Source organism: Ptychodera flava, chromosome 12 (genome assembly GCF_041260155.1).
Source record: "Ptychodera flava strain L36383 chromosome 12, AS_Pfla_20210202, whole genome shotgun sequence".
Taxonomy (NCBI): domain Eukaryota; kingdom Metazoa; phylum Hemichordata; class Enteropneusta; family Ptychoderidae; genus Ptychodera; species Ptychodera flava.
Window position 1 is genome coordinate 5,348,715 of NC_091939.1, and position 24,354 is coordinate 5,373,068.

Genomic DNA, 24,354 nt, shown 5'->3' on the forward strand with positions numbered 1-24,354 from the left:
TAAACATTTTTAAGGCGTGGCTTTGACCTTATAGGTATGAATTATGGATAAAATGGTACATCCAATCATGAATACAAATCTAACAGTTAATGTTCAAACGTCACTTTTACATGTTGCAAAACCCATCATGTGAAATTCCCGTGTTCCTATTTTCATCACTTAAACATATAACACGATTGGAACTAATTTAGGATAATTGGATGGTGAAGTAAGGTCGTTTTAACCTGAAATGTAAGCTCAATTGTTTTTCTTTTTACGTTACACACTTGTTTTATGAGTAATTACAACATTCAGCTATATGGCATCTAATACTTTTGAGAAATTTGAAAAATAAGTTAAACAAATTATCCCAAATTAGTTCCAATCGTTTACAAAGGTGACAATTGCAATGTCATTTGAACTACTGGAGGAATCAATTACATCTTACATCTGTAAGGAAGCTTCAAGTATACATCAGTGTACAGCTGATACAATGTCAATACTACCAACTGGGGATGAGATCTGATTATGATCCCATGAAGCTTCAAGTATACACATAGATGTATACTTACAATTTTCTTGAAAAAAATAATGCTTTCTACGATAATATATGAATAATATCTCTGACACATTGAAATTGGTGGGATTCAAGTTGATGACCTTGCCATTTGGCACGGAGTATTAATGTGATATTCACGATGGCTTACATCTATTTGAATATATTCCAATACATTGTACAAAACACAAGAGACACACACAGATCATCCCACAATATGACAGAGACAGAAATACATGTAATGTTGTATAAAAGCATGTTAGGAACTTTTATTTACCATTAAAATATCTGTATTACATTGTAAAAGAGTGATACACAATCAACCAAGTGTTCTTACATATGCAGGCCTTGGAAAACAATAACATATATTTTACTTAATTACAAAGGTGACAATTGCAATGTCATTTGAACTACTGGAGGAATCAATTACATCTTACATCTGTAAGGAAGCTTCAAGTATACATCAGTGTACAGCTGATACAATGTCAATACTACCAACTGGGGATGAGATCTGATTATGATCCCATGTAAATCAGCATGCAGTATTGTGATAAAAGTCTTTACTGTGTAACAAGAGAATTTCACAATACACAGCTTTAATACTTGGCTGCATATTTTACAGGCATACCAATGAGCACATAAAGCCTAGACTGATCATTGTACATAATCTGAAATATTCTGAGGAAAATGATGCATCATACCTATAGCTGCATAAAACAGGTTCACAAAGTTTTCAACACTCAAACATGTTGTTTTTAACCAACTGAACTGGATCCACTTGACCTATTCAAAGTATAGGTTGAAATGTTTAGGGATAGAAGAGTTATGCCAAAAAAGTAACCTAGCGGCTGACAGAGTCCTGCTGTGGTGTGCAGAGAATAACTGTGTGAGACAAATGTGTTGATGAATAATGTACTTGTTGGTTTCATTGAGTATTTTTCCAAGGAGTTTGGAAAGGTTGGACACCGTAATCCATGATGGTTAAAATAGGGGTCACTGAGTGAGTGAAGCAAAGCAAAGTCACTGAAGGGAAAAGTACTGGAGGGCGTTTTCCAATTGATAATTGATGTCATGAATGCATTCATTTCAAAACAACGTGGAAACTATCTTTTAATGGTTTGTGACATATTGGTATCATTAAAAGTTTTTATTTGTAAGCAAGCGTAATGGCAGCTGATAAAGCTCAGCTGTGTTATGTAGAGACTACCTATTTCTGACACTTATGATGAAGAGGGTGGAAATCTTTGATAGCTCATTTAAGGACAGCTGTAAAAATACACAATGTCACAATAAGATCATCAGTAAGAACATGTCTGCCAAATATTAAAGCTATCAGATGAGCAGTTTTTGAGAAACAAAGTTTTTCACAAAAAATGGCAAAAACGGCCCCAAATAATACATGTTTGAGTCATGGCTAAGGACATGAAAAAATTGTAACAAAATGGTCGCCATGCGGCAATATTGGATCATATTGTAACACAAATTGAGTGCATATGTGTGATATAGGTCAATGTCCTTGTACCAACTTTGAATAAAATTGATGTTGAAAGTGCCCGATTTTTGGCTCCGTACATGAAATAATTATAATCAAAGTGAGACTTGAGTGGACACCGTGGGTCATCAGTATGTATTAGGGAGATGGTGCAGTGGCAAAGAATGTGAAATTTTCAGAAGAGTTACTTTCAGAATGTGCTTAGGAATACAATTCAGAATAACATTCAGACACTCACTATGTGAGATAATATTCTGTATATTCCAGAAGAGTCCTTTCAGAATGTGCTTTAGAATACAATTCAGAATAATATTCAGACACTCACTATGTGAGATAATATTCTGTATATTCTAGAAGTAACAAGTCATTGACAATGACATAGTCCCCACTTGTAATAGGAGTATTAGTCTTGATGGGGCAGGGAAATGAGGTCATTAAGAAGTATCACTGGAGTGTATATGTTCAGATCTACGGACACATAGGTCTATGTCATTGTTCCCATTTTGAAACAAGAGGCATGTCTAAGTTATGGTTCTAAATCGGAAAAAAGATCAGACCTCCAGCTGTATTGGCCTGCCAAGAAATACATATGTGCATAATAAATGAGGTACAAGATGTGACATCTTAAGGTCTACTATCCTATCAAAATTGAAGCGTAAAGAACTTGTGGTTACTGAGTTATGCATATATATGCATATCAAGGTCAAAGGTCATCAAGGTCACGTGACATTTTGCGAAAAAAAACCATTGTATTGCTAATTAATCCATATATGCCAAAATTCAGACCTCTAGCTTATTGGCTTGCCCACAATTATATATGGGCATAATTAATGAGGTAAAGCATGTGTTGTCATAAGGTCTCCCATCCTACTAAATATAAAGGACATAGCACTTGGTTACTTATTTATTGACATAATCGTGTATTTTAGGTAAAAGGTTATCGAGGACACATGACATTTTGTCAAAAAATTTCTATCCTATAGTCTGTCCCTATATACTAAAAATCATACATTTACCTCTATTGGCTTGCTCAAAATTAGATATGCACATAATTAATGAGGTACAATATGTGGCGTCATAAGGTGTCCCATCATACCAAATATGAAGGGTGTAGCACTTGTGGTTCCTGAGTTATGGACAAATATGTATATTTGAGGTCAAAGGTCATTGAGGTCACGTGACATTTTTTCAAAAAAATTGTATTGCTAAGTTATCCCTACATACCAAAAATCAGACCTCTAGCTCTATTGGCTCGCTCAAAATTAGATATGTGCATAATTAACGAGGAACAATATGTGGCGTCATAAGGTGTCCCATCATACCATATATGAAAGGTTTAGCACTTGTGGTTACCGAGTTATGGACAAATATGTATATTTGAGGTCAAAGGTCACGTGACATTTTGTCAAAGCGTATGAGATATCTGCATGAACGGATGGACTCACATGGATGGACTAACGGACTGACATGACCCAATCTATGAGCCCCCTGGACTTTATCTGTGGGGACTAAAAACTGTGTCACTGCATCCTTTTGCAATATGAATACGATGAGAAACTAAATTTTTATTTTCTTGGCCTTATACATGGGAGTCTATGGACTGCCTTATACATGGGAGTCTATGGACTGCCTTATACATGGGAGTCTATGGACTGCCTTATACATGGGAGTCTATGGACTTCCTTATAAATGGGAGTCTATGGACTGCCGTATACATGGGAGTCTATGGACTGCCTTAAACATGGGAGTCTATGGACTGCCTTATACATGGGAGTCTATGGAGGTGAAAACTAAAAAGTCCTCTAACACGGCCAAATTTGATCGCATTGTGAAACAAATCAACGTGCATCTGTATGAGGTAGAGTACTATCCTTTTACCAAGTTTGAACGAAATCGCTCCAGGCGTCTCTGAGATATCTGCGTGAACGAAAAAAGTCATAAAATATGCAAATGAGCAATTAATTAATAAGCCACACCCACCAAAATCTAATCAGATCTAAGTCTCATCATGATAATACCAAATACCAAATTGCATGACATTGGACCTAAGGGTTCTTAAGTTATGAGTGGAACAAAATCTGTCTACGGACGGACGGACGGACGGACGGACAGACGGACGGACAGACGGACGGACAGACGGACACACACACAGACATTGTGGCGACATAGGACACCTTTGGTGCTTCGCACAACGGTGTCCAATAACAAAATGGCTGTCATGCCGGCATATTGGATCATTTCGTGAAACAAATTGACGTGCATATGTATGATATAGGTCAATGTCCTTGTACCAACTTTGAATAAAATCGGTTGAGATGTGCCTGAGTTATGGCTCTGCACATAAAAAAATCGTAACAAAATGGCCGCATGGCAGCCATATTGGATCATATCACAAAACAAATCAATTTGCATATGTATGATTTATGAAGTAATCCTTGTACCAAGTGTGAGTGAAATCGCTCCAGGCATCTCTGAGATATCTGCGTGAATGGACGCACGCATGCATGGACAGACGGATGCACGGACATGGCCAAACCTATAAGTCCCCGGACGGTGTCCATGGGGACTAAAAAAATGACAAGAATTGCCTCAAAATACAAATTTGCATATTTCACTAAAATTTGAACAATTAACCTAACTGAGGTCACCCCAAGTGAAATGCATATAAAATTTTAAAGCAATCAGATAAGCAACTTCAGAGAAATAGATTTTGTGACCAAAAACAGCAAAAAAATACCTAAAATATAGAAATATGCAAATTCTGCACGAGTATCAAATTTCAAAGCAACCAGACAATTTATGTGATTTCAGAGAAGAGCGCAATTGTGATGGATGACGGACGGACGGATGATGGACGGAGGGAGAGATGGGCAATGACGTAAAATCAGCCCATTTGATAAGCTCCGCATTGCTGACAGCAGAGCTAAAAGGCTGACAAACAACAATACATATCCACTCATTAGATTAGCTCTGCTTTGCTGATAGTGAAGCTTAAAAGCAAATTCACCCCCAAAAATGCTAAAAGTTGACGGATGACCAACAACAACACACACCTACCAGGGTACACAAGATAGGCTCATTCACACTAACTGCAGAGCTAAAATAGAAAACAGTTTGATTCCCTGTCTGTTCTTTTAAAGTTATATCCATTAGAATACAAATAAACAAGTGATGATTACATATATAAATCTCTATTTTTCATAAGCTTGTCTGACTGCTAAAGGTGAATTTTGTTGAAATATTTTCACTTATTGCAACATACACTTCGAGAAAATGGGACAGGCAACTGCTGTGGTTTCTTGTGTAATCTTAGTAATATTGAAATATATTAAGTTTATTTGCCAAGCGGTCCCCAACAACAATACTTGGTACTTAACATTGAATCTCATGAACGATCAAACTGATGTTCTGAATATGTACACTTTGCTCTGGCATAGCGCGTTGCGAGTAATGAGGGTCGATGATTGCAAGCAATAGTTTTTATCTCCAAAGCCAACTTCAGATGTAGTTTTGAGCTTTTTTTCTTGATAATGGAATGTGACTTGGTGTGCTGTATTCATAAGTTAGTCCCATTTGCAATAATCTGCAACATTCTCTGTATCCTTTTGTCCACAAGTTGACATTGCCTGAAATCCATATCGCACAAGCTTGAAGATATACTCCTAGGGAGCCATCATTAGTTACAGCCTGGGGGTCAGATGAATGTGAAGGGGTCACCCAAATATTGAAAGCTATAAGGGGGGTTATTCAAAATGTGAGAGAAAGAAGGGGGGGTTATTCAATTTTTGGTGCAAATGTATTGAAACACCTCTCAGATTGCCTACTTCACACATCAATTTCTACAAATTTTTACTCAGTAAAATTACACATTGAAAATACCTCTTAGATATTACACCAAACTGCACCAATGCACACTACAATTTCTCAAACTTTTCCATGCAAGGGAGGGGAGCAAGCCAAGCGGACACTTTCCCCATCAGCCCTGCATGTTCTTCAATCTGTACTTTCAAAGTCTACCCTGTCGGATATCCTAGTGAGGACCCTGTTATGATACCCATACATACAACAAAACTGTATGTGGTTGTATACTGGTTATAGTGTAACCTTTGACATCTATGTTTTGTTGTGACTTTGAATTTCATTTTGTTGGTTTCACCTTGTTCAACCGTCATGAGATAACCAATGATTATCTCGCAGGGTACACAAGGATTTGAATGGTCTTTCCTCTTGCTGTATTTATGTAAATTGTAGAAATACATGTATTGAAATTTAACTTTTCAAAATTGAGTGTGGGGGTCAGTCAAAATTTCCATGTAAGGGAGGGGGGGGTACTCAAATTCATCATGGTTTGGGGGGTACTCAAAATTTAGAGTTTCCGACGAAATTCCTCCAACATCTCCTCTCCGACCTGTACTCCGTAAATAATGACAGCTCCCCATGAAATTTGGGCTCCAGTTGCTGTAATTTTTTGATGAATTTTTCACAATTTCTTTGATATCAACTCCAGTTTTTTGTTCTTCTTCTGGAAGCTCATTGGGAAACAAAGTGTATCATACATGTGCACATTGCAATGTTATTGACAAGTATATGTAAATCTGGGTCCTGATTGACATGTACACCCTCTGGAGCAGAAAAAGAAGTTATAATGGAATGTTTATAAACAATCATCACAAGTGACAACTAGCTACAGGTCCGTTACTATACTACAGAGATCACCATGATACTGAGGGGAGGCATGAAATAATAATTGTCTTTCTCAGTGCTCTGAAAGTTGAATTATATATCCAGGTATATAATTATATACCTTCAACAGTTCTGTACTGATGATGCTTAGTATTGAGGGTTTTGTCTGTTAAGTTGGCCACTCTTTATCTGTGGTAGGTGCTATGGTTTAGGAGCCTCTGATCCTAACATACACAAATCTGTGTGCTGAGCAGTGTAAGGGTGCACGTCTCTCCACCATACTGACTAATAGGAAATCCTCTACCAAATGGAGGTGCAATCCCACTGTCTTCATCTTGAGACAACTGTCCCTGGTGGTTGGTTCCTTTCTTTGAATGGTAAAATGCTGCCTTATAGTCGGTTTTGGATTTATCCTGCTTCCTCTTCTGCATGGATATACACACCTGTTCCCTAACATAGTAATAATAATAAACTCATGGAAGATAATCATGGACAAATCATGGAAGATAATAATTTCTCTTCACAAAAAGTTAGTTTATTTGTGTGTCACATATCCAAGAATTCTTGTGTAAAGGACCAATAAATTTATTTTTCTCTCCGCTATATGCATGTTTCTCTAACCTAGACATCTAAACCATACTTTTTCCTTCTTGCTCATGTCATATGTAATACAATGTAGATTGGCAACAACCAATGTCCTGCACAGTTTAAGAATGAGGATTGCTGTCACATGCATGTTGTGTATAATTCAGGATGAATTAGTGTAAAACTGATGTACCTACATAGTTGCAGCTGGCAATGTCAATTAAAATACAGAAGTGTATCACTAATATTTTTGTGAACCTGTGATTCTAAATAGTATTCTTGTAATTGTAAACATGCTAGACATGTGTATAGCTATAAAGACAACTAACATAAAACACTTTGTGCAAGTTACAAGATACAGTTCCAGCACATCTTTGCAACAGCCACTTGTGTATATATACTGTGGTGCAAGGACTAAAATGGAAATTTACCTGTTGTTTGATCATTTCCATTCATCTTTCGTAATAATGTCATGATCCAAGTCCAATCCCAAGCCCTCCACTTTGTCTTTAATGCTCTTTGTCAAGGTCAATGGTATTTCTCATCCTTGATATTGCGCAGCATGCACTGCTGATCCTGAATTGTAAACACATAGACTCGTGATTACTTATAACTCTTTAAATAACAATGATAACCGGAATGATTAAAATACATTTGGTGATGGGATGTACTACAATGAATTGCAAACACTCTGTATGTCCTTAACCCTAATGATGATAAGCATTAGACACATGTAAACATTCTAAATCACGTGTGCATACCAGATGTATTCTCTCATTGAATATACTTCATCATAACAGTTTTATGGATCCTACGAATGAAGCTACATGTATTGAATGTCTAGTCATGTGCATTTATCATATCATCTGCATTTCACTAGGCAATTCATAGAGTGCCAAGTGGCAAGAAAATTTTTTAGCAAATTCAGCTAAATAAGAGAAAATAACTTTACCAAAAATGTGTAAGCAATGATTATCACAACAAAGTTACTGATTAAATAGTATGGTAGAGGTGTAATACATTTGATCTACTCAAGAGGGTATTTAAAAAAAGGACTACAAATGTGTATGACAACAGCAGTGTTTCCGCTGCCATTCGCAAGAGCGTGAAATGGCAAATGAAATGTCTGCAGATTGGGAAATATTTTCAACTATCCTTCGCCAAACTGGTCTGTGCTATTTTTCAGGGGGCTGATCGAGAGTGCAGTTAAAGCCGCACTTTTCAATCCCAGGTTCTCGCATTAGTGGAGTTCTTCTCCAAGTCAAACACTTGGCCAGTACGATGTTGATTTCTATAACATTAATTACACAAACTGATCTCAACCTTTTATCACCTTTTGCTAATCCTGCAAACAGAGTTTATACAAGCGTTTGATTGACGGTCAGTTTAAATCGCCAACAGTCACAACAAACACTCGAATTTCCTAAAAAATTGTCTTCTAGTCGCGTTAGACTTTTAATATAACCACAGAGTCCGATCGGCAGCAACTTCACGCTGACCGCTTGGCAGTCTGTCTGCCTTCTTGTGGCCGGGGAAAACTAAAAAGTGGCATTTTCTGGAGCGTGTAACCTTGTGTTGACTGTTTGGTGTCCACTAACACAATGAACGCTGCTATAGCTTTGCGTCCTTTTAAAGGGAGGCTCCACCTTTAAAAGGCAGAGAGATTTTTCAACATCCCTGGGTTGTCATTCTTTCGTTGCTTTAGTGTGTAGTCTCAGAAAACTATTATAATCAGTAACTTATGAAGTTATATGCCATGCTTTCAGATGGCTGCATGCAATGACCTTGTTATTTTATGACAAGTGCTTTGTAAACAATGCTTTAACATAGTCAGGAAATACTGATTGCAGTATATTTTCAAAAACTAAGCAGACAACAGCAGCCAATGACAGCAAGGGTGGTGAATAAAATGAAACCAGTGTTTCAAAAACGTCACCGTAGGACACTACTGCAGCAAACTCAGAGGCAGCTATTAATGAGCACAGTGTGGTAAACTGTCAATTGGATGACGTCCTGAGCCAAACTTCATGCAAATGTTATAACCTATGCAAATACAATGACCCAGGCCTATCCACAAAACAATTACTCAGCATCGCAGGTGACTCTGGACTATCCAGAATACACATACAGGTACCTGCTATGGAAGATGACCCGGCCTATCCTGAATACAATACAGGTACACATTTTTGAAAATGACCTGGGCCTATCCTGAATACGATACAGGTACAGACTGTTTGTATTAATGATAGGCCTTAGTCATCTCCCATTTTGTATTCTATATAGGCCAGCTGATTCATCATACATGTACATACTGTGTGCATGTATGTGTATTGGCTTAGGCCATCCTCCATTGCATATATTATGTGTATTGTGGATATATGTCTGTGCCATCTTCCATACCATGTGAATGCATTGGATTGAGGATAGGCCCGGGTTATCTTCCATACTGTGTACATGTATTTGTGGATATAGGCTGGGGTCACCTCCTGCCATGATGTGTACACGTACTGAGTAACACTGTATTGTGGATAGGCATTGGTCATAATATTTGCATGAAGATATGCCCAGGATGTTGTCCTGTTGAATGTTTACTACGCTGAACAACAAGCAGCACACTGCGACATGCTAAGTCGTGTTCGAGTACAATTAAGCAAAAAAGATAATTGCACAGGTTGTCCGCAGAGTTGCAGGGTAGTAGTAGTTACAAAAAAGAAAGTGTACCAGGAATAGTTTGTTGAATTTCCATGACTAGTGTTTTAATAAGAGAAGAGTCAGCTTTTTTTTTCTGTAAGACATATAAAGTGGCCAGACAGGATATTTTAAAGTACATGTATACACCCAGTTTGATTTTGAAACTATTAAGCATTTACTGCTTGGAGTACACCTTCTTTAAGTGAACAGTTGGTTTAATAATCAGACTCTGTGATTGGAGAACTGAAAGCACTTGATGATTGAGGCAAAGCTATGGATCTTTCAAAGGAAACATCTTGAAGTTACCCTGTCAATGATGCAATACTTGTAATACATCTTGATACATTTACAAAAGTGCAAAATTAAGTCACATAAGTGTGTGGCACACAGGAAATAAAATTTGTTGTGAATGTTATTAAGAAAGCAGTTTGTTCCATAAAAAATAGTTGTTTATTTTCATTGCCACTAATTATCAGTCGGTCAGGATGAGTCCTACTTAAATTTTTAAATCACAAATGTCCAATGGACCTGGTAATGTATTACCTTGAATAGAAATGATTATTGGACCAGTTTAATGTCATCTTGCCACTGTAGCAACTGATAGGACCCACCTGAGTATATATATACAACTGTCAGTTGGATAAAAATCATAAATGCAATTACATGTAATTTTGATGGCTATAGTTCTGGCTAATCAATTTTGGTCTCAATTAGCCAGAATGGTTTAAGGGAAAATTTACCCAGTGGAAACACTGAACAGTGTAAGTACAAACCTGTGCCACAGCAAGGACCCATTGTCTTAGGAAAATAAATATATTGATGAAAGATTCCCTCAATTCCACAGGTTTTTGCTCTGCATTGATGACAACACCATCATCTCTGTTCAGTGTTGGCTCTCTGCATAGCCACACACTGTGTATATGCTTTGCAATGGAGGATGGTATTGTCACTATGTTGCTTTTCACCTGGTTGTCATTGCCCAGTATGCACTGCCTCAGCAAGGGATCTTGAATCTGATTGGGTGAAAAGAAACATTAACTTGAATCATGCAATGTAAATATTATCTCCTGCAAATTGCTGACATTAGTTTACATCAGTTCATTCTAAAACATGGCTTTTTATATGCAAGATAAGACAACTTGATTGTTTATGACTTCTGTAATTTTAATTAAACCTTCCATCACTGGTATAACTTTGCCCTAAACCCATTGTAATCACTGGTGATTGTGGACCTTTTTAAAGGAAACAGGTACATAATGTAGGTCAAGACGTGTATTCAAGCAAGTAGCAATATCTTTATATATTTATTTCAAAGAAAGACCAACAGGAACAAGTCACATTAACAGGCTCCATAAAATAAACATAATAATATATATGAATGCATGAAGTACAATAAACAATAAACAACAAACAACAAACTATATGAAACCATTAAAAATGTACAAATTTAAGCATGGCATTCTGACCAAGCATCTGAAACTTTGACAAGATAAAGTGTTGTCAATGGCAGGTTGGAAATGCACGATTCATTTAAAGTAGCCATACATCTTTGAAGAGCCAAGTACCTAAAAACATCGAGTTTTATACTGCGAGTTCTTGTACATGTAGTTTACTGAGAAACATCAAAATTAATATGAAACATGATTGGGACAATCATACATATTATTCACATATTTGTATAAAAATATAAATAATCTCCAATGATAAAGAGGCTAAAGGTTAAAACGCTTGCAGAATTATCCATTATTATTTCAGCTGTAAGGATGCTATGTTTGAAACAGAAGAACTTCATGAATTTCATTTGCACTTGCTCTATTTTGTCCTGTTGAATTTTTGCCAAGGAGATCACACTACAGCCGCATATTCTGAAATACTTACATGTATTAAAGTTACGTAGAGAGCATTGAGGGAGTTGATGTTGAAGAAAGTATTACAATTCCGCCAAATAAAACCGAGCATGTGAAAAGCTTAACTGATAACGAACGAGACATGTGCAGGAAATTGAAAATCAAATCTTACCTGATGAAGGATTTTGTCAAAGAGCAGTTATCAATCTTTTGATTCTTGTTCCTTCTAAGTTCACATACATGTACCTCTGATTGAGGCTTTACGACCAGGTTACGCGAGGTATACTAACAGCTGTAGGCAAATGTCAACGAATACAATGAATTAGAATCTTGCAGATAGTCCTATTTCTCACCGTCTGTACAATGGATACTCAACTTTCTAATCATAGAAGCTATGATATATGGGTCAAAAGATCAGTAAAATCATACACTCATTCATTATGTATTACCATGCTATAGACATCTCATTTAAAGGGGAAGTTCACCAAGGATGATTTTTACATATGTGCTAGCTTTGTGGTCACTTACCCCGGAAAAGCTATTTTCGCCATTTATAACTTGCACGATTTTTACAAAAACCGATAGAAATAGTACAGGAAGTTGCCCATGTAATTTGAATCATGGGAAAAAGCGCCAAGCTTGGAGCTTGCATAATGTGATATGGAAGGCACCATTTTCCCATGGGTATGGCATTGTCCACTCACCCATGCTTAAACCAGGCTGTGCGTATTTACATAACTTTTGTTTATACTGAGTATCCTTGCATTAACGATGAATCACTTATAATAAACTGCCCACTGTCAGATTTTGTGTTGCTGTTTACAACTGTGTTACTGTGAGTGGACAATGTGGGGGCCATACCCATCCGAAGATGGTCCCTTCCATATCACATGATGCAAGCTCCAAGCTTGGGGCTTTTTTCCCATGATTCAAATTACATTGGCAACTTCCTGTACTATTTTTATCATTTTCGTAAAAAATCGGGCGAGTTATAAATGGTGAAAATAGCTTTTCTGGGGTAAATGACCACAGAGCTACCACATATGTAAAAATCATCCTTGGTGAACTTCCCCTTTATTGGTGGAGCAGAACCATGTGACTGACCACAAATACACATTATGTAATGGTTTGTTTTGATGTCCATGAATATAAATAATGCTGCTAACATTGTGACTTTTCATCAAAAATGTAAATTGTCAATTGTACAAAGATCATAATCAATCACAAAAACAAAATGAAGCACTTGTGGCCCAAGTTATACATTTTTTTAAAAATCTCCAGATTTGACAAATTTTTAGGGTGGCCATGACTGTGCATTGCTTATTACATGCCTTGATGTGAGTGCAAATCAATGAATTGATTTGAAAAGGAACATCCGGGGAGTTAGGGGGTCGGTGAACGATGTACTGACTGGTTTCCATGGTTACCAAGGCCAGTGAAGCCCTACAATGTTTTCGACATCTAAGTAGACCCTGAATGATAGATGTAAAATATACATGTGCACACTTCTATTTTGACCTTCGTTAAAATCCGTTTGATGCTGGTCAATAATGGTAAAACTGTTTGAAAATGTCCAGCATATAACTAAATGTCATACAGCATTTATAACCAGAGGCATGTAATAAAAATATTGTTGCCTGAATACATGGGTTTATGTGCCATCCTGGTGTCTGGCAAATTGTCACCTGTTCTCTGGCACATAAACCCATGTATTCAGGCAATATTGCACAAGTTCTGGGGCTCCGTTGTCTTTCACATGGGAAATTTTTGTAAATCTTGATGATTTTCTAGGGTTTGTTGGTAATATCATGGAAATAACAGGCTCTGTCCGACCATTAACGTTTATCTATAGGCTTTGGCAAGACTGAAAGCCAAAATAAGCTTGCTCGCTAAGCCTTGTAAATTCTTGACTTTCCTCTCGCCCTTGGCCATAAATGAATAATAATGGTCAGAGCATCACCCATTATTTCTATAACATTAATTACATTAATCATTAATTAATATTGTTAAAATATCTGTGATAAGGGCATTTATGTACAAGAAATTAAATTTTGGAATTTCACCAAATGCACTACATGGATTATATGTGGCCTCTGTTCATTTACCTGCCAGCCTTTCCCCTGAACCGGAAGTTTACAAGGTCCCGTTCGATTGATTTCCCTGAACGCTACATGTAAACAATAATTGTAGAGCGGACTTTCAGACCTTCAGAATGAAAATGATTATCAAATCTGTGACTCCATGAAAGTTAAATATGCAATAATTTGCAAAGTTAAATATTAACTATGCACACACCGGAGTTTTTATACACCAGTTTAGCATGGAGCCAGAAATGGTATTTGTTCCTAGCTCCATGAGTGTAGGTAAGGAAACTGTGAACACACACTCATGCTTACGATCCATGATACTGTACAGCATGTAAACCATTTTACTTGAAAAATTTCGTCAGTGCATGCACTGTCCGAACATAAAGCATACGGGCTCGGCACAGCTGCTTCCGATCCCGTGAGAACAAGCTTGATCTCACCATGGAGGTAATCTCTCCTTCTACCTCCATGATCTCACAGTGTGACCTCTATCCGTATGATACCTCCTGGCCCCTGATGCCATATCGTTTTAATCAAACATCTCTGTACAGTACACTGAATCGCCAGCGTATGTAATGCAATTCAGCTCCCGTACGTATGTACGTGTACGTGTTCCACATATGAAAAAAATCTAAGACACGAACACGAAAAAAGAACGTGTGTGACTAAGCAAGTACACTACGTAGCCCTGCGTACAGGTCTGTATTCCCGGCGTTACGGCCTCCGCCACGCCTGAGACCTGTACGCACGGCGATACTTATACAGTGAATCATCAGGTTACCTCAGCTGACGAAAGGGTAAAACCCCCAGCTCTGCGTGGCAGCAGGGCAATGTTTTACCGCGTTATAAGCGGGAGGCCGTATAACCCCGGTAAAACACAGTCCTGCCACGCACAGCTAATATACCCATGCCGTGAATAACCTGCGGTTTCGTGCAACGGTCACTCTTTCGATCCTCGGCGGTTCTAGCGTATGACCATATGTTGACACAACTGTCACACCACATATGATCGACTATACACCGAAATCAGTGCAATAAATATATCAAATTCAGTCAATTCGAGTATAATATGATCGAGCGTACCTCTGCGTGGCAGGGCTGTGAGTCAGTGTGTTCACCGTCCCTCCACCCACGAGGGACGGTGGTGTGTTGAACACACAGTCGACTCGTGGCACGCACGCACAGCTACTAACATATTTTAATTGGCAGTACAGAAGTACTTACGTGGGAGGATGGACTTCACAACTCGAGCAAATAAGTTATCATCAGAGCTGTTACCCTACAACGGTGAGACTTGGCTTGAGTACGATGTAGCCTATACGGCGCCGCGTTGAGTTAACTTTCGCCGAGGCCAAGGGTTTCATTCTGCATCCACAGTACCGGTCACCGCGCCGACCGTGTGCGGTCAGCGAAACATAGGTCCGCTTTACACATGTATATCCTTCCATGACAAGCAATCAAGTACGCCATTCTCAGCTTTATTTCGACAATACGTCAACGAAACTGAATGTTCAAATTTTACAGAATGCTTTATACAATACAAACCAACACTTCTAACACATTAAGCTTTCAATTGTAGTGTTAATTTAGCTTCGCTACACTTCGCGACACTTGTTCTCATTTGCATACAACCTTTGTATATCGCTTCTTGCAATAGATGTGCGTACGATGCTATGTGCTTACAGCTAACACACAGCATCGTACGCAGGGCCAGCGAGAGAGTTGCCGACATCGACGGTTATTTACGAGAAGTGAATAAAAGACTGTCATTTTTGGAAGCGATCGAGTAGCTGAGGTAGGCTGGGATACGACTTGGGCCCAAGAACGCTGAATTTCGGCAGTAATTTGGCTTTTTACGTCAAGTCCCAAAATGGATTTGAAGTCACCGACCCAACGTACGGGTCTTTGCAGGGCTGTGGTGAGCGGGGCAGTTTAATAGCTGTAGCGGAACACACAGCATCGTACGCAGGGCTAGTTGACCCCCAAGTGAAAATGTGTTCGCGATCAAATCTTCCTATATTTTTTTCAGAATTTTCAACAAAATCATTGCTTCTTACATCTTTTGTAAAATATAAAATACTAAAATAAAACTGCGATGTGCCATGTCTCCAGATTTCTAAAATATCGTTCGTTGACCGTTCGACGCAAACTTGTGACGCAGTTGAAATTCAATACTGACCGCCAAATAATCTTAATGAGACGAGATCAGTCTAGACATCCTCCAAATTATCCAACCATTCGCATTGGAGTTCAGCTCGCTTAGAGTATCATAACATTTTTGGGCCTTCTTTTAGATCGACCCTAATATCTCCCATTTAGGAAATAAATACACAAGCTACCTCGACAAAACTTCGTGCACCATCCAAGACCAAACGCACTACAAATCTGTTTTGACGTCATCATCTCCTTACATGGTAATCGTCATACCGTATTTTTTAGCAAAGGGGACACAGAATACGTCGGAGTATTCAGTTTCAAAACGTATTACATTGTGTGATGTTGTCAAAAAAAAGTCATGTTACTGCAGTGGTATAAATTACAAAACACAAAAGTTCAAATCAGTTTATTTTGGACTGGCTTTACCCAACATTTCATATTGTTTCTTATGCCAGATTTGACCACGTGCTTACTGGTGACCCTTTTCATGCAAATTTTGTGTCAAATGATGTGTTCCCCTGGAAAAACAAACGTACGATTTCTAAATGAAGGAGGCGAAATTTGCCCTCAAGACGCGAAAACACCCTTTGGGGTATACCTAGCTATTTTAACGAGCTTCTCGAATCTGCAGCTCTATTTCGAAATGATGGTCTGGTTTTCTCAGCTCAAGGATAAGTGTTCTCCATCGCTGTGGGCATTACTATTCTCAACCGGGGTACAGTTTCCAGTCGTAATGTTTTTCATTGTGTCCGGGATATAAAACCTTTCCTTTTCAAACTTCTCTTTGATTACCACTAATCCACATCTTGTCAGTGATTAAACATGTTTCAAGTTTAAATGTTAAATTCTGGTCTCGAGCCCTCCTGTTCGACCAAACCGAAATTACCCCTCCCACTTTGGCTCGTCCAGTGGGTGTAGCAAGGGTCGTGCCCTCGCCTAGGAAACGGAGGGTGCATTAATTGTTGCATTTCGATGCACATTTTGATTATATTCAGAAGATTTTGTGGCAAAAACTCAGATAGAGAAGCATTTATATTCACATCTCACTTATTCAAGACTGGCTGAGAGCAGCACTTCCATTCAGTTAACATCATTACGCCATTTATTATGCAAAGAAAGATGAAGCCAAGACATTTTGCCCTCCCTGGTCTCAGCCAGAAATGGTTATACCTTACAGTTTTTTCCCACGGAATGAAAACAAATGTACTTGGGCTGAGGCCCAAGTACAATAATAATAATAATAATAATAATAATAATAATAATAATAATATTCTTCATACAATAGATTTAGCTCATGGGTCTTACTTGTCAGATGTTTGATAGGATCGTGTTTGATAACCGCCGACCTTCCACTCTGACGTTAGAAAAACAGCATGGTGAAGGGTATGTACCACTAAGACCCTAATACCAAACTCAAACTCGGAAACTGATGAATGTACTATATGTCTTTCACGATCTTGCATCGGCCTTCTTCGTGAATGATCGCGGCCAGAATATTGCAACAACTTAGCTCGGTTATTGAACCATTTTTAGAGCTAGGTGGGCGTTTCAGTCAAACCGTTTTGACTGCTTTGATGTCTTCGCTGGGCGAGTGGGTTACCACATGTGGTTTGTAAGTTCAAATCCGATCCAGAACTTCACTGAATTTCTTACCAACACTAGTTTATCATAACTTTTTGTCGCCAAATAAGAACACACGTAATAAACCCCACAAAACAGACAGAACACATATTTGAAATTCAAAATTGCCGCCATCCCTTTGAAAAATGAAAGTCCAACTGTATTTATCCCTTGTCCGTAGTATTCTTGATTATTCATCCCAGTCATGGGCTGTCACGACTAAGCAATCAATGCTTCATCTTGAAGGTGTCCAAAGGAGAGCCACAAAATATATTCTTGGATATCCCCAGGAGATGGATTACAAAGAGCGTATGATTAAATTGAATTTGCTCCCATTGAGCTACAGGAGAGAATTTAATGACTGTGTCTTTTTAGCTAAATGTTTTACTGGTATGTATGACTTAAATTTAAGCCAGTTTGTAACATTTAAATCTCCTGATGACACTTCCATGAAGATGCCACTTTTTAAAACTGAATGTCTTCGTTACTCGTTTTTTAACAGAGCTTTTTACTCGAGTTGTGTTATGCCCTTTCATGGCAAATCTTCAACAAGTGTTAGGTCATACAAGTCTATTTTATTAAAACATTACACGGGTTTGTTAAATAATAATTTTTATCCTGATACCACTTGTACTTGGATGGGAAAGTGCCACTGTAAAAATTGCCGTCTTTGTTATTTATCTGTTTTGTTTTGTTCTGTTTTGAAATTTTTTGTATTTTTTTATTATTGTTTTATTCTGCGTTTGTCTTTTCTGTTTTTAATTTTGTATGTGTAACTTGTTAAATGTGTACTTTTGTGGAGGGTTGCTTTTGTATAGGTGTTAGTCACCTGTGCGACTCATCCTGACTTTATGTCAAAGCTGAATAGATAAATAAATAAATAGATAAAAAATAAATAAAACTCTACAGAGAAAAAAAAATTCAAAATTTCGAAACTTGAATTTTCGCTACTTCAAAGGCTTTAAAATGATCCCCGCCAACAAGTGGTAGATCAGAGCAGAATGTAAAAATTTGATGGTGCGAATATCTCCCAGGGCGTATTGTACCTTATAAACTAAGCTTTAATAATAATAGGTTGGAGACAATGCAAGCCATTTTTGTTCAATGTTGTCTTCTGTCCATCCAATTCCTCACTATATCTTACTACATAGTTAAGTGGGTTTTTAGGGTAGTTGATCTCATTAGTTGCTCTCGGTTTATAGTTCTTATGATTACTCATTTTTTAAATGAACAATTTATTATTCCTAATTTTGCAATCAATGTTTGCTACAAAGGAAGATGTAGGGACAGATATTGACCTTTCTCCTATCGCTGTAAAATCTTGATGTGATGGTATGATTATAAAGTGTTTGTTCATAAGCTAATTGTACTTCAAACCAGACAAGCAGAACTGTGTTCAAACCTTCGCATTTGAGGAGAATCACACACTTTCACAGGAAAAGCTATTTGGATGGATCAGTATAATGTAAAATATGTCAGCTACAATTACCGTCAGATTCTTTCTTCGGTCCTTCTGTCGGTGCAAAAGTTGGCGCCACAGTCGGTGCTACCGTTGGTGCTTTCGTTGTCAGGGGTCTCACCAGCACATCTGAATTAAGGAATGATTGTAGTATAGGATATGTATTTGATGAAATCAAGCCACACTAATCCATGTGCATGTTCTTACTTTCTTACAACTGCATCCAGCGTTTGGATAAAATAACGCGGAAGGATACAATCAGTCTCTAAAATTCAGCCAAGACATTCCGCGGCCACGAGGAGACGAGGGTAAGCTGGGGACCAAGCAAAAGTGACGAGCAAAGACAAAGCGAGCAACATCTGGTCCCGATCAGAAGATAGGAGAAGTTTATATATATATATATATATATATATATATATATATATATATATATATATATATATATATATATATATATATATATATATATATATATATATATATAACACAATTGGAACTTATTTGGAATAATTGGATGGTGAAGTAATGTCGATTTCATCTACAAATGTAATCTCATCAGCTTTTGTTTTTACGTTACACACTTGTTTTTATGAGTAATTTGCAATATTGCAACATTCAGCTATAAGGCACCTAAAGCTTTTGAGAAATTTTAAAAATATGAAAATCCAATCATCCCAAATTAGTTCCAATCGTGTTATATATATATATATATATATATATATATATATATATATATGTATATATATATATATATATATATATATATATATATATATATATATATATATATATATATATATATATATATATATATATATATATATATATATATATATATATATATATATATATATATATATATATATATATATACAGTGTACTCGCCAAACGAGGCAAGTTTGGACCTTACGCCAAGTTACGTCGCACAATCGAGCAAATGAATGATATGCTAAAGGCAGTAATAGCATTTACATTGTGGTTACATGTTGTCAGTTAAAAATTCGGTATTTTTGTTAAAATCGGATAGGTTGTCACCTTCTGCGTTTTTTCTATCAGTTTTCTATTTTTTATGTAAATTAATTTTTGGAACGGTTTGACACAGACCACTTCCGCTCTACACGAAATGAAAGATCTAACAGCAATACTGGAGAGAGAGATAACATACAAACTAACCAGAGTTGCCAGGAGCAGCCAGGGAGATGACGCATCTGCTGTCGGTCAACTCTTCTCCCCACTTTGCGTCGTCTTTCTGTACATGGACACCACACTCTTTCGCTTTGATGCCTAAAATGGTACCATCTGGCTGTATGGCGACGTCATCCGCCTGAAAAGCCTTGCTCCTCAAAAATTTCCATCGCCCTTCGATACCATTGCGGATTCTTAGAGAGCCCTTCTGACGGACACCAATGATTCTCCCATCGGGGTGAGCTTCGACTCTAACGACGCCATTGGCAAATCGGACCTGCTTCCACGCAAGTGTGTCTTCTTCGTAGTACACCAATTTTCTCCTGTCGTTAACACCGATGATGCTGCCGTCTGGCATGACGGAAACATCCTGAACGCAACAGGTGTTTTCGATGAGCTCCCACCCTCCGACATCCGGGCTAGTCTTGGAGTAGAGGGATCCATCTTCGCCGACACCAAGGAGGGAGCCATCGGGCTTGACAGCGATTCTCGTGACACAACAGCTGTTCGGGATCACCCGCCATGCACCACCAAATCCAATGGACCGAGCCACCAAGGACTTATCGACGTTGACACCGAGCATTGTGTCACCTGTTGGTTTTACATGCAAAGCATATCATTAATAATGAGCAAATGTACGATAAATTGGAACCACGGTCCAACCATACATTTGTGGAGGGACCGTGTTGGAACATAGTCTACCCATTACACCGGATACTGGTGAAAATTCCGATAAAGATACTTGACAGAGTTTTATGATCATGGTCTGGTAAAGTGCCGTAACAAGAGGAAAGCCTCTATCAATGTTGACGTAATTGATATCACGAATTGAAAGCAACTGTAAAGAACAGTCTGTGTGTGGCATGGCATACTTCTTTAATGAATATATCTCCCCCCTTTCTCTCTCCTTTCCTCTCATGTTTATATATATTTGAAAGAGACTATATTTGAAAGAGAACCGTATGCCTGCAAGTAATAAAATGTGGCATGTTTCCGTTCTCGAATTGCACGCATTTGGAAAGCTGAACCACCCACATGTCTTCAACTCTGTCTTCTTCGATCAAGGAATCCCTCATAACATCATGATCAGAGTTAATGAACTTTACAAATGGCAACAGACGTTGTGGTCTTAAAGCGAGTGCTTTTGTTCCGGTGATACGAAAACTGATCGCAGATGTATTTTGTTGCCTTATAAAAGCCATAGGTCAAATATCCACAAAATACGTCTCAGGCAACACTTTTATGTAAATTATAACTCGACATAAACAGTTACAGTTGATTTTCGACTGGCTGAAGGCAATTTACATGAACAAGCAAATTAAAGCCCCACTAGCTGTAACTCTTAAAATTTGTTGACCTCAAAATATATTCCTATTCTTTCCTGGTTTTCTCTGAATTCTACCCTCTAAAGGGTACCAGGCGCCAAATGTAAAAAAATTAATTTACACAATCAAGCTTTTTTTAGAGATAGAAAAGATGGAAAATGTATATATAGAGAGAAATTATATATATATATATATATATATATATATATATATATATATATATATATATACACATATACGCATATAGGGTATGCATTTATACATGTAGAATACATACATACATACATGCATAAATACATACATACATACATACATACATACATACATACATACATACATACGTATGTGCACACATACATTCGCAAAAACATGCATAAACACACACACTATACATACATATAAACAAACACAGGTACATACATACATACATACATACATACATACATTACATAAATACATAGAGCCTGGACTTGGATAAATTTACAATCAGCCTCGCTTTCGACATACAGTTGAAAACGAGGTTGAATGTAATTTTTTTCAACTGTGAGCTTGTCTCGAAAATATTTACATTCAGCCTCGCTTTCGACATACAGTTGAAAACGAGGTTGAATGTACATTTTTTCAACTGTGAGCTTGTCTCGAAAATATTTACATTCAGCCTCGCTTTCGACATACAGTTGAAAACGAGGTTGAATGTACATTTTTTCAACTGTAAGCGTATGTCTCGAAAATATTTACATTCAACCTCGTTTTCACTTTACATACATACAGCTGTAAAATTTTATATACACGTAATACCAACTGCAAAACTTTATATACAGTCTCGTTAACGTTTTCACATAGATGGGACTCGGAAATTATTTTTCACATAGATGGGACTCGGAAATTTACACGCTGGGAAGTTTTAATACACAGACTCGGTGGGAAAATTTTTACATACAGCTAGCTGGGAAGTTTTATACACAGACTCGGTGCGAAATTTTACATACAGCTAGCTGGAAGTTTTATACACAGACTCGGTGGGAAAATTTTACATACAGCCAGCTGGGAAGTTTTATACACAGACTCGGTGCGAAAATTTTACATACAGCTAGCTGGGAAGTTTTATACACAGACTCGGTTGGAAAATTTTACATACAGCCAGCTAGGAAGTTTTATACACAGACTCGGCGGGAAAATTTTACATACAGCTAGCTGGGAAGTTTTATACACAGACTCCGTGGGAAACTTTTACATACAGACTCGTCTTGGATTGAGTGTAATACCTGGTGATCATAAAGCGTGATTGAACTCTGCCCGGTATCGTACGCGGCTAGACCCTGGCAAGACGAAAGCCAATACACGCATAGTGCTTGCGCTTGTGCTGTTCACGTGCATTTGAACTTTCCGGTTTATTTTGATCTAGTAAGGTAGCCACAACAATGATCGTGGTATTGCTATCAGGTGAGATCACCACTGATCTGGGCTGCTCGCAGCCTAGCCCTGTGTACATGTCTGTGAGTTCCCGGCGTTATACGGCCGGGAACACACAGAGACCTGTACGCAGGGCTACTCGTCAACCATACAACGGCGTCAACCATACAAAGATCGTTCACTGAGACCGCTGAAGTCCGTCAGCTGTGCAACGAACTTTCGCGGTCTACACAGTTACGAGAATAAGACAAAAATTTAATACTGAAATCTTGGTGCAATAAACCCATGCACAATGATGGATGAAGATAAATTTGAGTAAAAAGACAGCAATGCTTGGTCTTGGACTTTCTTCGGGCTCGGGGCATTTGACACTGACAGAAGAAGCATGGGGCATGGAGCTAAGGGACTAGTCAGTTGCTTCAGCCAGAGGGGCGGTGGATTCATTGGGTCACCCTGTTTTTGACTTTGGTGATGGGGGAACCATGTTTTTGAAATGCCCAATAGGGGGGTCAGTGTGTTTTTCAAGTTCAACGAGGGCTCATAATTGCATAAAATGCATTGTGCCAGCCTCAAATTTCAGCATTGAGTTGCATTTTAGGGCGCCCTTCGGGCACGTTACTTTAACAATAATAAGACATATTTTTAGACCCCTGTCCTAGTGCAAAACTTTATATATTTGACATATATATATTTGAGATATCTGTATGTTTAAATTTTTTCGGCGCGCCCTTGGGCGCATTTCTTTAAAATATCAAACATATTTTTCAGCATGCCCTTCATATGAAAAGCATGGCAAGTTCCTGATACTTTCTGTTTTCTCTATAAGAAGCAAGATGCACTATTATTTCAATCACATTTTCCTTACAATAGTTTCTGGACATCTGCTTATGCATAAAGAGAGTTGGAATACATACAGCGCATTCAAAATACTGTACTCAAACTTTAGAATTGACACTTTTAAGTTCATATCTTACAACTGACATGACACCAATTTCATTAAAACACAGAATGACTGATTGTTGAAAATATACTCCCAAAATTACATATATATATATATATATATATATATATATATATATATATATATATATATATATATATATATATATATATATATATATATATATATATATATATACTGAATTATTCAATTTATATTCCACCTTTTGTTAACCTTTGTTTCACACTGGGGGGTCACCCTGTTTTCGAAAGTTGGAAGGGGGTTCAGCCACTTTTTGACGTCGGCAAAAATAATCCACCGCCCCCTAGGCCAAA

The 24,354-nt window shown here is 37.7% G+C and overlaps 1 protein-coding gene and 1 long non-coding RNA gene across 2 annotated transcripts in view; both read right to left on the reverse strand.

Moving 5' to 3' along the window:
• Positions 1 to 24,354, reverse strand: part of LOC139144780 (uncharacterized) — a 43,583-nt gene that overhangs the window by 15,508 nt on the left and 3,721 nt on the right. The window contains exons 3-4 of the mRNA XM_070715513.1: positions 20,330 to 20,932; positions 19,187 to 19,285 (exon numbers count right to left, since the gene is read on the reverse strand). Coding sequence (XP_070571614.1) covers positions 19,187 to 19,285; positions 20,330 to 20,932 — 702 coding nt within the window. The remainder of the gene's footprint in view (positions 1 to 19,186; positions 19,286 to 20,329; positions 20,933 to 24,354) is intronic.
• On the reverse strand, positions 1,668 to 12,066 carry LOC139144778 (uncharacterized). Its single transcript, XR_011554856.1, has 4 exons — positions 12,006 to 12,066; positions 10,760 to 10,999; positions 7,727 to 7,871; positions 1,668 to 7,160 (listed from the first exon to the last, which is right to left on the reverse strand). It is a non-coding gene; the product is annotated as an uncharacterized lncRNA (long non-coding RNA).